General features: G+C 43.9%; 1 protein-coding gene across 1 annotated transcript in view; it reads left to right on the top strand.

The window, feature by feature from the left end:
• MAGT1 (magnesium transporter 1) overlaps positions 1-12,855 on the top strand; it is a 164,083-nt gene that overhangs the window by 76,114 nt on the left and 75,114 nt on the right. The window contains exon 6 of the mRNA XM_086918407.1: positions 10,286-10,375. Coding sequence (XP_086774533.1) covers positions 10,286-10,375 — 90 coding nt within the window. The remainder of the gene's footprint in view (positions 1-10,285; positions 10,376-12,855) is intronic.

Genomic DNA, 12,855 nt, shown 5'->3' with positions numbered 1-12,855 from the left:
TGCTTTGACTGTACCAAAACCATTTGCAAGGCGAAGCAACTTTTTGTTACGTTTGCAAAACTTCACTTGGGAAATCCTATCTTAAGTTGGCCTTTGCAAGGTGGGTAGTGATGTGTATACAGAAATGCTATGCCAAAGCTAAACATTCTGTTCATACTTGGCTAAAGCACATTCTTATTGTAAAAGAGTAGCCACAACAACTTTCCTAGGATACATGCCACTTAATGACGTACAAGGCTGCTATGTATAGTCCACGCCCACATACTTGCACAAGGTATTATTGCGATAGCAAGGAGTCCGGGGTTGGACAAAATGCTATTTCACACATCTGCTTAATACACTGGCAAGCCACCACCGTTTCGGGAGAGTACAGCTTTCTAATATATGCCGAGCTTGTCACTTACATTTACCAATGCGATGGAAAAAAGTTTTAGCTTGTAACTATTTGTTTATTGATTTAGTAGATTCACATGCCTCCACCTAGCTCTCCAGATAGATGCTGGTGCTTCAGATGCATGGGTCCACACACATACATCCTGACATTGCACCTCTAGCCATTTGCAGTCCAGCTTTGCTCTATTCCACTTAGTTTTACTCATACTTTCAGAGGAAAACACAAAGTGAGGTGGAATATTTGTCTTTCATTGTTTGCGCTAGATACCAGAAATGTTCAGAACATGTGAAGCAACAGCACTTTAAGCTACACACAGATAGCACAAAGTAAGTCCCTTTTTTGTTTGATCAGTAGCATAGGGAATTAACTCGACATACTGTAAAGTTCCAAAAATGAGTTCTATTTTTGCACATCAGAGCTGAGGTGCAACCCTTGTGATCATCTTCCACAGTAGTAACTCTTTGAGCTAAGAGAGGATACGCGTGCTTGTGAAAACAAATTTAGCCTAACCCAGGTCAGACCTAATGCTTTAATGTTTTTAATGTATAGTTTGCACAGATTTAACCTAAGAGATACATGAGTCTATTGCTTCTATATAGAGACCTGCTACTTTTGAAAGTTTGTAATGCATGGGGAAGTCAATCTTTGAAATAGCCATGTTTCTGCAATGAAGTCCACTTTTGTGAGCCTATATATATGAAGATTGCATTAAGGTCAGGGTACCTAAAGTAACCTCTTCCTCAAAAGACCTAATTTCTAATTCACCGATGGTGGAAGCTGTGTTCATGAACATACAATTTGCATCACAACTGGCAAATGTAACTTTTGTTTAGCAGTATTATGTTTCTAAACTTTGTTTATTAGATCTATTTTTTTTTCATTTACAAAACCAATCATCACTTTGTGAATGCATGGATTGTCTGAGGCCACATTGGCCTCCACTTAGAGAGGAATGTGTTTGAACAGTTAGTAATGATCCTGCCTGAGAGAGCTCTTATCATGGACTTTACACAGGAAGAACACTTCACACTAATTGGGCAGATGAGGACAGTTTCAGCATTACTTGGGAGCTGACTTGTCTATTTAAGTACACCATCCAATATGGTGGATCCTACTGCTGCTCTGCTTTACAAACATAATTAAAATGCAGGCTACTCTGTAGTAAACAGACTGAAGATTTATTATCCAAATTGTGTGGGAGTAAGTTTATGGTTCTATTTTGATTAGGCTTAGACACTGCACCAATTGAAACCCTGTATTCACCTGTATCCGTTATCCAGGGGTCCAACATATAGGTCCAGGAGAGTGTTACCCATGCCAGAAATTTAAGAAATCCCTTAGCATAAGACCCATTTACATGTAATGCATTTACATTGTTTATATGCAGGTTATCCTGAAATCTAGCTCAGATCCAGTCCTCCTCGGCCTGCGTTGGACACTCATACCCATTATGGTGTCTTACTAGTATTGTCCCACCTTATATCTGGCTCTGGGACTTGTTCCAGAGACGTGTAAGAAGAAGCCTGTCACCAGAGGAGCTGAGCACCAAGGTCATGTTGGACTAATTTATACGAGACCAGCTAGCTCCCAAATGTAACCCTGGGAACAGTGAGGTAAACTTGCCTAATGTCTTGAAATTCTGCTTTCTGAGACTTTATTTGGAAGACCTGAAAGGACCTGATGAGAGACCCAGTAAGATTTCATCACTGAAGAATGGCACCTTTTTTTACTTGCTTCACAGCTCGTCTCGGCCAAAGCTTTTTCCTCTCTTAAAACCTGTGGCTTGTTCCTGCCAAATACGGAGCTATGTATGATGTCAGTGTTAGCCTTGGTGTACCAACCATGCTGTGAAAAAGCCACAACCAGGGAATTGTACAGTGCAATAAACTAAATTGCAACAATGTGCAACTGTTGTAGGTCACAAGGAAACGAGAACATAACCTTCCATAAGGCAATCACTAGGCAGTATGCACCAAAATGCAATGAGGTGAGTTTACAATTAAGAGCTTTACTCCGTCAGGGTGGTGGGATGGTGATACCATTATAATGTGTAGGACCGATATAGGCTCCCAGAAGGGACAAGCCAAATAGGGGTTTGTATGGAAAGAATTTTGATTGACTACAGCAAGAACCTATAAGGGGAGTAATGTTTAACTTGTTCTCATAATTAACTCAACCCTCGTCTTTTAGGCCCTTGGAAGATGTGATGCAGGCATTTGAATTAAATTTGTGCTTCAACTCATGGCTCATCATTGGAACTCTGTCCTATCTTTGGAACTCTGTCCCACACAGTCTTAAGATTACCAGCAAGTGTTCTGCCTTCAGACATTAAAAACCTTCATTTTCTTTCTGTAAGTTAGCCTCAGTATGTACCTATGAGCCCTAGACCCCAAATTACGTTAGTGTGTGTCAGTGAGACGTGGACCTTGAGATCAGTCTCTGTATGTGCCAAAGTTCTAGGCCCTTAAGTTAGTCGCAGTTTGTGTCAGTGAATCACAGGGTATTACTTTAGCCCACTTATGTCTTTGAGAGGCCTAGGCCCTTGTGTCATTGAGTCCTATTTCTTTAAGTGAGCCTCTGTGTTTGGCAGTGAGTCTTAGGCCCTTAAAGTGGTCACAGTATGCATTGATTCTTAGTGTGTTTTCCAGATAGTAGTATCAGAAATCAAATCAGGTTTTTGCTTGAGTTGGCCAGCAATGCTTTCTGGCTAAAGAAACTGGGGATTGTCCAGTATAGCCAAGTGAGACAATGTTCCCAACTCTGTTTAAATCGGTTTGCTGGTGTTATGTTGGAGCCAGCTTTCTCTCATCTAATTTCAGTAACTGCAACTATTGAAACAAACTCTATCTGGCCTGGTTTCTCTTTCGGCCTGGTTTCTCTTTCGGCCTGGTTTCTCTTTCGGCCTGGTTTCTCTTTCGGCCTGGTTTCTCTTTCGGCCTTCTCAGCTGCTGAATGGTGTTTGCATAATAAAAATGAGGGTGTTGAACCTGGCCCTTTTTGCAGGGTTATCCCCAAAGGTTTTGCCTGCTTCCTAGTTTTTCTGACCTGTTTTTGTTGTCTTTAGGACTGCGCACTTTACAACTGTTAACCAGTGCTAACGTGCATATGTTCTCTGTGTGAATTGTATTGGTGAATGGTTTATCTATGATTGGCATGATTGATTTATTAGTAAGCCCCTAGTAAAGTGTACCAGGTGTGCCCAGTGCCTGTAAATCAAATGCTACTAGTGGGCCTGCAGCACTAATCGTGCCACCCACATGAATAGCCTTGCAAGCGTGTCAGACCTTCCACTGCAGTGTCTGTGTATGCAGTTTTGAACTGCCATGTCGACCTGCTTCCCTTTTACTACAGGTTAGGTACCCCTAGGGTAGACCCAATGTAGCTCCATGGTCAGGGTGCAGTGTATTTGAAAGATAGGAGATGTACTGGTGTGTTTTACATGTCCTAATAGTGAAACCCTGCTAATTTCATTTTTCACTATCACTCCCATAGGTTATCATTGGAGCTGCCTTGTAACGTCTTACAAGTGTAAATTCCAATTGGGAAGGGATAGAGATTTGGAGTTTAGGGTCCCTGAACTCACAATTTAAAAATACTTGTTTTAGTGAAGTTGGTTTTTAAATTGTGGGTTTAAAAATGCCACTTATAGAAAGTGCAAATAAGTGAGGTATCTAGCGGACTATTTAAATTTGCTGTCAGCTATTTAACAGACTTAGACCAAGATCCTGGATAAGATGGTCTTCATCATTTAATAATTCCTAGTTGAAAAATTATTATACATATTTGTTAGAGGTACTCCTAGCGGAGATGTGCAACACTTCACCATTTACACAATGTAATACTTTAAATTCAAAGAAAAATTAACAAAAACCATGAATGAAGAGCGATACATTGGTGATTTCGTAAATAAAGACTTCACAATACAAAATCAAGTGAAGAAACAACATATATATATCAATTGGAACTATTACCAGTCAAAGGAAAAAAAGGCAATACGGTACCCCATATAACCAAAGGAACTTATTTAAATGGTACAAATTTGGGATACCATCCAACGGGGGTAATTCGTTTTTATGCAAAAGGAATATACATTTTGGAACCATTATTCTCCTTAATTGATATACACTTTTTATATACAGCGAACTGATCCACCGTTGGTAAAAATAGTGCCAACGCATTTCGAAACCCTTTTTTTTTTTTGTTTTAGGGCTTCTCTTCAGGGCTGTGACTGTGTTCTGTGACAACAAAAAGAACAAGCATTTACAATGCAATGGTCTCGGCATCATTAAAATTAGAGCTATTGGCATTGCTCATGACATTTCTTTTTTTTTCTTCCTTAAATCATAAATAACAGCACTCTGCACTCAACAGCACACACCACTCTGCACCTGCACTCACTGCTCTGCACACTCACTCGGCACTCACTACTCTGCATTCTGCACTCACTACTCTGCATTCTGCACTCACTACTCTGCACTCACTACTCTGCACTCACTACTTTGCACTCTGCACTCACTACTCTGCACTCACTACTTTGCAGTCTGCACACTCACTACTCTGCACTCACTACTCTGCACTCACTACTCTGCACTCACTACTCTGCACTCACTACTCTGCACTCACTACTCTGCACTCACTACTCTGCACTCACTACTCTGCACTCACTACTCTGCACTCACTACTCTGCACTCACTACTCTGCACTCGCTACTCTGCACTCGCTACTCTGCACTCGCTACTCTGCACTCACTACTTTGCAGTCTGCACACTCACTACTCTGCACTCGCTACTCTGCAGTCTGCACACTCACTACTCTGCACTCACTACCTGCACTCACTATTCTGCACTCTGCACTCACTACTCTGCACTCAACACTTTGCAGTCTGCGCACTCACTACTCTGCACTCACTACTCTGCACTCACTACTCTGCACTCACTACTCTGCACTCACTACTTTGCACTCTGCACTCACTACTCTGCACTCACTACTCTGCACTCACTACTTTGCAGTCTGCACACTCACTACTGTGCACTCACTACTGTGCACTCACTACTCCGCACTCACTACTCTGCACTCACTACTTTGCAGTCTGCACACTCACTACTCTGCACTCACTACTCTGCACTCACTATTCTGCACTCTGCACTCACTACTCTGCACTCACTACTCTGCACTCACTACTCTGCACTCACTACTTTGCAGTCTGCACACTCACTACTCTGCACTCACTACTCTGCACTCACTACTCTGCACTCACTACTCTGCACTCACTACTCTGCACTCACTACTCTGCACTCACTACTCTGCACTCACTACTCTGCACTCACTACTCTGCACTCACTACTCTGCACTCACTACTTTGCACTCTGCACTCACTACTCTGCACTCACTACTCTGCACTCACTACTCTGCACTCACTACTCTGCACTCACTACTTTGCACTCACTACTTTGCAGTCTGCACACTCACTACTGTGCACTCACTACTGTGCACTCACTACTCTGCACTCACTACTCTGCACTCACTACTCTGCACTCACTACTCTGCACTCACTACTTTGCAGTCTGCACACTCACTACTCTGCACTCACTACTCTGCACTCACTACTCTGCACTTTGCACTCACTACTCTGCACTCTACACTCACTACTCTGCACTCACTACTCTGCACTCACACTCTGCACTCACACTCTGCACTCACACGTCTGCACACTCACACGTCTGCACACTCACTAGTCTGCACACTCACTAGTCTGCACACTCACTAGTCTGCACACTCACTAGTCTGCACACTCACTAGTCTGCACACTCACTAGTCTGCACACTCACTAGTCTGCACACTCACTAGTCTGCACTCACTACTTTGCACTCACTACTCTGCACTCACTACTCTGCACTCACTACTCTGCACTCACTACTCTGCACTCACTACTCTGCACTCACTACTTTGCAGTCTGCACACTCACTACTGTGCACTCACTACTGTGCACTCACTACTGTGCACTCACTACTCTGCACTCACTACTCTGCACTCACTACTCTGCACTCTGCACTCACTACTCTGCACTCACTACTTTGCAGTCTGCACACTCACTACTCTGCACTCACTACTCTGCACTCACTACTCTGCACTCACTACTCTGCACTCACTACTCTGCACTCACTACTCTGCCCTCTGCACTCACTACTCTGCCCTCACTACTCTGCCCTCTGCACTCACCACTCTGCACTCTGCACTCACTACTCTGCACTCACTACTCTGCACTCACTACTCTGCACTCATTAGTCTGCACTCACTAGTCTGCACACTCACTAGTCTGCACACTCACTAGTCTGCACACTCACTACTCTGCACTCACTACTCTGCACTCACTACTCTGCACTCACTACTCTGCACTCACTACTCTGCACTCACTACTCTGCACACTCACTACTCTGCACACTCACTACTCTGCACACTCACTACTCTGCACTCACTACTCTGCACTCACTACTCTGCACTCACTACTCTGCACTCACTACTCTGCACTCACTACTCTGCACTCACTACTCTGCACTCACTACTCTGCACTCTACACACTCATTCTGCACTCACACTTCGCACTCATAACTCTGCACTCACTACTCTGCAAAGCGCGTCAATTATAATATTTTATCATGAACTTCCTTTAAAACACACCTTTCTGCAGTGTTGTGTCTCCATTGGCGCACGCACCGGAAGTCCGGCAATATCGCATGTGACGGGGGCGGGGCGGCGTCCGGACCGGAAAAGGAGGCAGGCGGACTAAATGCGTATCGCGGCCCGGCCAAACGAACGGTCCGTGAATGATTACCCTCCCCGTTGGAAACATTTCCCAGGTAAGAGAAGCATTATGCCCCCAAATAGTCTGAACATCTGCAGACAGGGACGCGTAGACAGCGTGTACCCTTGTTCACAGCCTCACACTTCGTATAACTTTTTGAGAGCTACGCCGCGCGGGGAACCTCTCCGGATGCATTCAATACAGCCTGCAGTATCGTGAGCGGGTTTTAAACCCAACCGGTGCTTTCTTTACATTCTGGAGCCTGTTTGTGTGCGACGGGGGCAGGGGCGGAGGGGGAGCACTCGTGTGTGTGTGCGTGTGTATGTGTGGGGGGGTGTCTGTATGTGCGTGCGTGCATGGGCGCTGGTGTGTGTGTGTGTGTGTCTGTGTGAATGCTCGACAGCAGCTGCCCACAGCGAGCGCGACACTTTAATGCATAGTGAGGCGCGGCTGGTGCACTGATCAGGATGGCAGCAACCGTTTGAGCTCTGTTACGGCGTGGAATTGGAATCTAATATACAGTTACCTACAGTGAGAGTTAGCCAACGCATTCAATAGAGCCTGCAGTATCGTGAGCCGGTTTTAAACCCAACCGGTGCTTTCTTTACATTTTGGAGCCTGTTTGTGTGCGACGGGGGAGGGTGGGGGGGGAGGAGCACTCGTGTGTGTGTGCGGGGGGTGTCTGTATGTGCGTGCGTGGGCGCTGGTATGTGTGTGTGTCTGTGTGAATGCTCGACAGCAGCTGCCCACAGCGAGCGCGATTGCGTGCGCGTGTCAAATCGCCTCCAAGGCGATGCTCGCGGCCAGCAGTGTCTCCTGGGAAGCACACTCGCTAACAATAGTTCTCGGCGAGAACGCGCTTCGCGCGTTTTAGCCGAGACCTAAAAAAGTTCTTATTTAAAAGAGGATCTTTTTTAATTAAACATTGACCCTTCTATCTTCTCTATTTAACCCACATGTACCTGTTATTCCTTTTTGTTCACGTTTCTTTGAATTTAAAGTATTACATTGTGTATATTGTGAAGTGTTGCCCATCTCCGCTAGGAGTACCTCCAACAAATATGTATAATCGTTTTTCAACAAGGAATTATTAAATGATGTACATATCTTATCTGGGATTTTGGTCTGTTGAATTTAAATAGTCCGCTAGATATCTCACTTTTTTGTATTTATTGGCCCAATCTAGCTGTGTGGTCTAGCTGTGTGGTAAACCCCCACCCCCCGTCTACCCCTCTTTTGTGGTATTACTTTTAGAAAGCGGGCATTTTCTTGCTTTATCATTCTGTACCTCAGCCTGCCTGTTAGGTTCTCATCTGAGGGAGGGTGACAGTTGGGCTGTTTGTGCATTCACTCTAGGAAGTCACACAAAGGGATCTGAGGTGTACCCTTCATATCCTGACGGCCCATCAGGCTGATGGGTCTTCCTGAGCTACAGTGGTGACACCAAATAGAGCTGTGCCTGTCCTCACACAAAGCTGTCTCCACCCCCCTGTAGTGTGTCTGGAGCCAGGTCAGGTCTCGTGCACTACAGAGACTTTTCTTTGAAATTTGCTAAGTTCAAAGGCCGAAACTGGTATAAGTTCTGGACCTGTGACTCCTTCACCTCAGGGCACTTCTGGACTAAAGGAAACTCTGCCAAGAAGAGCTGTATAAGCGGTCAGGAGGGACTGCCACTTTACTGTTTTGTTTTGCTTTGCTGTGTTTTTTCCTGATGCTTGCTGCTTCTGTCTTGAGCAGTGAAAGGACTGGACTTTGCTTTCTACAGCCAGCTTCCAGAGTTCTCCAAGGAGTTATGTTTGCTTGCCTCCTGTTAAAAACTCATGGCCATCAAAGACTCCCATCTGCAGCCCCTGAACTCCTCTGATTTGAGTTCTGACCTTCCAAGTGGTGGCAATTTCAGTTGTGTGCCATTGGAGGTGACTTTGGTGCTAAAAACCAAGTAAAATCTACGCATTGGCTCCCAGCACCTATTTTTATCAACACATCGCTACACAAAACTGACGCATCGCCACTGCCTACACCAAAGTTGGGGTCACTACTCGTTGAAAATAGACACATCGACATCGACAACATCGCAGGCTCCAGCTCTGCCATCGCAGCATGCCAGAAGAATTGCTGCAGTGTGAGTTTTGAGCACCACATTCCCGAGGTAGGGATGCATCGCTCAGACTCTGACTTAGCACCTGCTACGCAGCTGATGATGCGAAGCAGCGTCGATTCGCTGTAACACATCAATGCAGCATGTCTGGATTTTTGACACACCATTTCTGGGTGCTATTTTTTCAATGACACAGCATCTCGGTAGGCCCGAGGCCGCGTGTCCAGAAACACTCATCACCTCCCCTTCCAGTAAAGAACCGATGCATCATCACCCCTCTCCTAATCACCCCAACCCCCGTCAACTGCAAGAAATCGACACATCACCTCCCCTGCCCAGCAGTAAGGAATCGATGCATCACTACCTCAGCCGACTAGACTCCCTTTTCTAAAAAAGGGTATGCCACAAACTCACTTAAGTAGTGGATAAACACTGTGATGAACTGTCTTTTGAAACAATCATCAGAGGCATTGTGCTTGTCCCGCTATTAACATTTATGCTCCAGAAAAGCGTTCTTCTACATGACTAATCACGTCATGATAATTTGTGCCATATTCCTGCTGAAAAGTCTTGGAGCTACTGATTTATTTGTCATTTCTACATTTAGGTTTGTTCTCACTGGAGCCAGTGTTACCGGCTGCTTCCTTTGACATTTACTAAAAACCATGATGCACGTTTTCTCTACTTTCCCATTATTGTTTTACCTACATTTCATGTGGGCCCCTTAAATAACTAAAGCAGTTCTCTGCTTTTTGGTATCATACAAAGGAATTGCTTATGGTGGGAGATCAGTATCTGCTGATGGGAATGTAGCTTGTTGCATTCTGACAAAACTTCATATTAACGTCCATGGGATTTTGCACTGCTGGTGGTGTACACTGAATATAGCAAGCCTGCTTCTTGGAAAGTATGAACGGCACATATGGAAATTTGGTTGTACAACATTACTGAATGATATTTACTTTTCTGTTCTCAATTTCTGTTTTTCTAGTGCTTTGTACTTGCAATGACATCTGGACAAATGTGGAATCATATCCGAGGGCCTCCATATGCCCACAAGAATCCCAGTAATGGACAAGTGGTAAGAGCAGGGTTTGTCTACAAAATGCTTGTTGTGGTTGCTAGTGGACATAACTTGTGATGTTTAATTTGATTGCTTTCTGGGAAAGTCATACTTTATACAGCAGTATGCTAAACTGCTTGCCAAGGTTTATTGGCCAAGTTCAAAGCCATTTAATGGCAGATATATCAATCTTTAGTAGGCTAGAGTGCTTTTAGAATATTCTTCTGAATATAAAACGCTCTAATCGGAATGATAGGGGATACAGACTCTTTCGAGTGTTCCCCTTAGCCACAGGTGGAGGGAGGATAGACACCTAATTTTCATTTCTAAGGCCATTGCCTCTTCTTTTTAGGTAAACTGCCCAGCTCCAGGCTCTCTTGACGTCCGAGGTAGGAGCTTAATAGATACTTCCATGTAACCATGGTTCTCCTTTAGGATACCTAGACCTATGTAAGGGATACAAGAACAGAATTTTTATTTATTACATTTTCATGCATAGAACACTAAAAAAAAAAATACTTTTTTTCAAAGGATGCAATATTTGCAGTTAATCTTTTTAATAGGGCCAGTTTTATCAAATATTGGCAAGATAAACTTCATCTGTGTGAATGGCCACTTTAACTTGCCCCAGATACAACGTAATGGAGAACGAAGTGATCCACACAGGCATCAGTCCTTAAATAGTAACTCATTTAGAGAATCTACATGTTCTACTGTCCCAGCATGCACACCCTAGTTAGTTAAGGAGCTTATTTTGATACAGAGGTGAGAGTATGAAGCCATTCAAACCAGTTTTCAACTGTGCTCCTACTTTAACTGGGAGGAAAAATAAGTATAGCTCCCTTCTCCTTCACAGAATCTTCTTTGATGGTGATAAAGATCAGAGCATGGGTACTCGCAAACCTTTTTCCAAGGGGCACACAGTTTGGTCTTTGATGTGACAGAGTCCCGCATTGATATTAGCAGGGTGGTGGTTCGGTGAGGAAAGGTGGTTGGTTAAGTGGGTATAGGGGAAGCAAAGCATATACATCTAGTGGCTGAATTGCACAATGTGAATTAAGAAAAGCTGGCCTTAATCCCAGCTTCCCCACTTTACCAAATTGTGAAATTCTAAGCAATTGATTTTTCACTTTCCTGCCTTTTTCTTCATAGCACATATCAGGTTTTCAGAAGTGTGCTGTACAAACCTTCTCCTGTGTTTGATTTAATGAACGATAATGTTGTTTTTTTTATAATAGGAACCCAAGCCAACCTAAAAGTGCACATAACAACTGACGTGCCCCTTAGTTCACGGTTGCCATTGTGGTCAATGTGGTGGGGGGGTGGGAGGCGGTGGTGGAAGTAATGTTTCTAAATCTGTGTATACTTTTATTACTGCTTATGAATCGGTTATAGCAACTGTTGGCTCTGGGTGAACACTTACCATTCTCCTAAGTGTAGCTACCAGCCTAAAGGGAATGGGGGAAAGATTAAGTCTCATAGGAAAAGGAAAATATGAGAAGTCTCTTTCTGCAGGATTACTACTCGCCTCTTCTGTGTAAGGTATAGAGCAGTACGGAGTATTGCATCCCTGTTGCTATAGTATTGTGGAGCCAGGGGGAAGGGTATGAGCGGAGATTGATAGGGGGAGGATAGTGTTCTATAAATAAAAGGTGTGTAGTAGGAAATAAAAGGTTTATCTAAATATGATTGGAGACGCAAATAGCAATGTATATATAGAATGTAGGATGGGTGGTTCAGAACATTACTAACATAACCATGTGGAAGAAAGGAGAAGGAAAAGGTGAAGATATATGCAAACTTGTACAAGTGCTAATGTGAAAGATGAGCTCTAAAACGAGGGGCAACTGCCATTATATTATTAGTTTAGAGAACATTAACTAGTGTTTGACATTGTCACTAATTAGTGTGGGTTATTCACTGTGAGATTTGTTATCATTTCCTGTACCTAGGAAGGGTGACCATAACTGAAGAAACCCTCAATCTGATCCTGGAGATTGCAAATGACTCTTTCATAAGAAGCCATATGAATCATGGCTACTAACCATACATCGTGCGGCTGTGGGTTCAGTGCTCTCCACTGACGTAATATACATATCTTTGCTGTGGCTAAAGCAGTGTGTAGGAGTCCACGTTGAGGTTTTCAGAACGCTTGTGATTGATGCAAATTGTGTAGGAGGATGGTGGCAGAAGTAAGTGGGAGATGTAAAGGCATCGTAGTACATAAGGTCTTACCCACATGGGCCCAAAAAGTTGTATCAACGGACATTCACAAATAATATGGGTTATGTAGCACCCATCATTAGCGCATCTCCAGCAGTTAGCATGGGAGGTAGCCCTTCTCTATGTAGTTTTGTTGGTGACCAGTGCCAGTGATGGAGGATTTTGAATAGACAAAATTTCAATCTTGCCTCACAGGTGCCCTTATTCAATTAGTCTAGGATCTCCGTCCATTCGTCATCCATTCGAGACTGATAATCTGGATTGCCATCTGGTGC

This window comes from Lissotriton vulgaris, chromosome 4_1 (genome assembly GCF_964263255.1).
Source record: "Lissotriton vulgaris chromosome 4_1, aLisVul1.2, whole genome shotgun sequence".
Classification (NCBI taxonomy): Eukaryota; Metazoa; Chordata; class Amphibia; order Caudata; family Salamandridae; genus Lissotriton; species Lissotriton vulgaris.
Note: the sequence above shows the minus strand (reverse complement) of the source record. Positions and strands in the feature narration are given on the sequence as shown.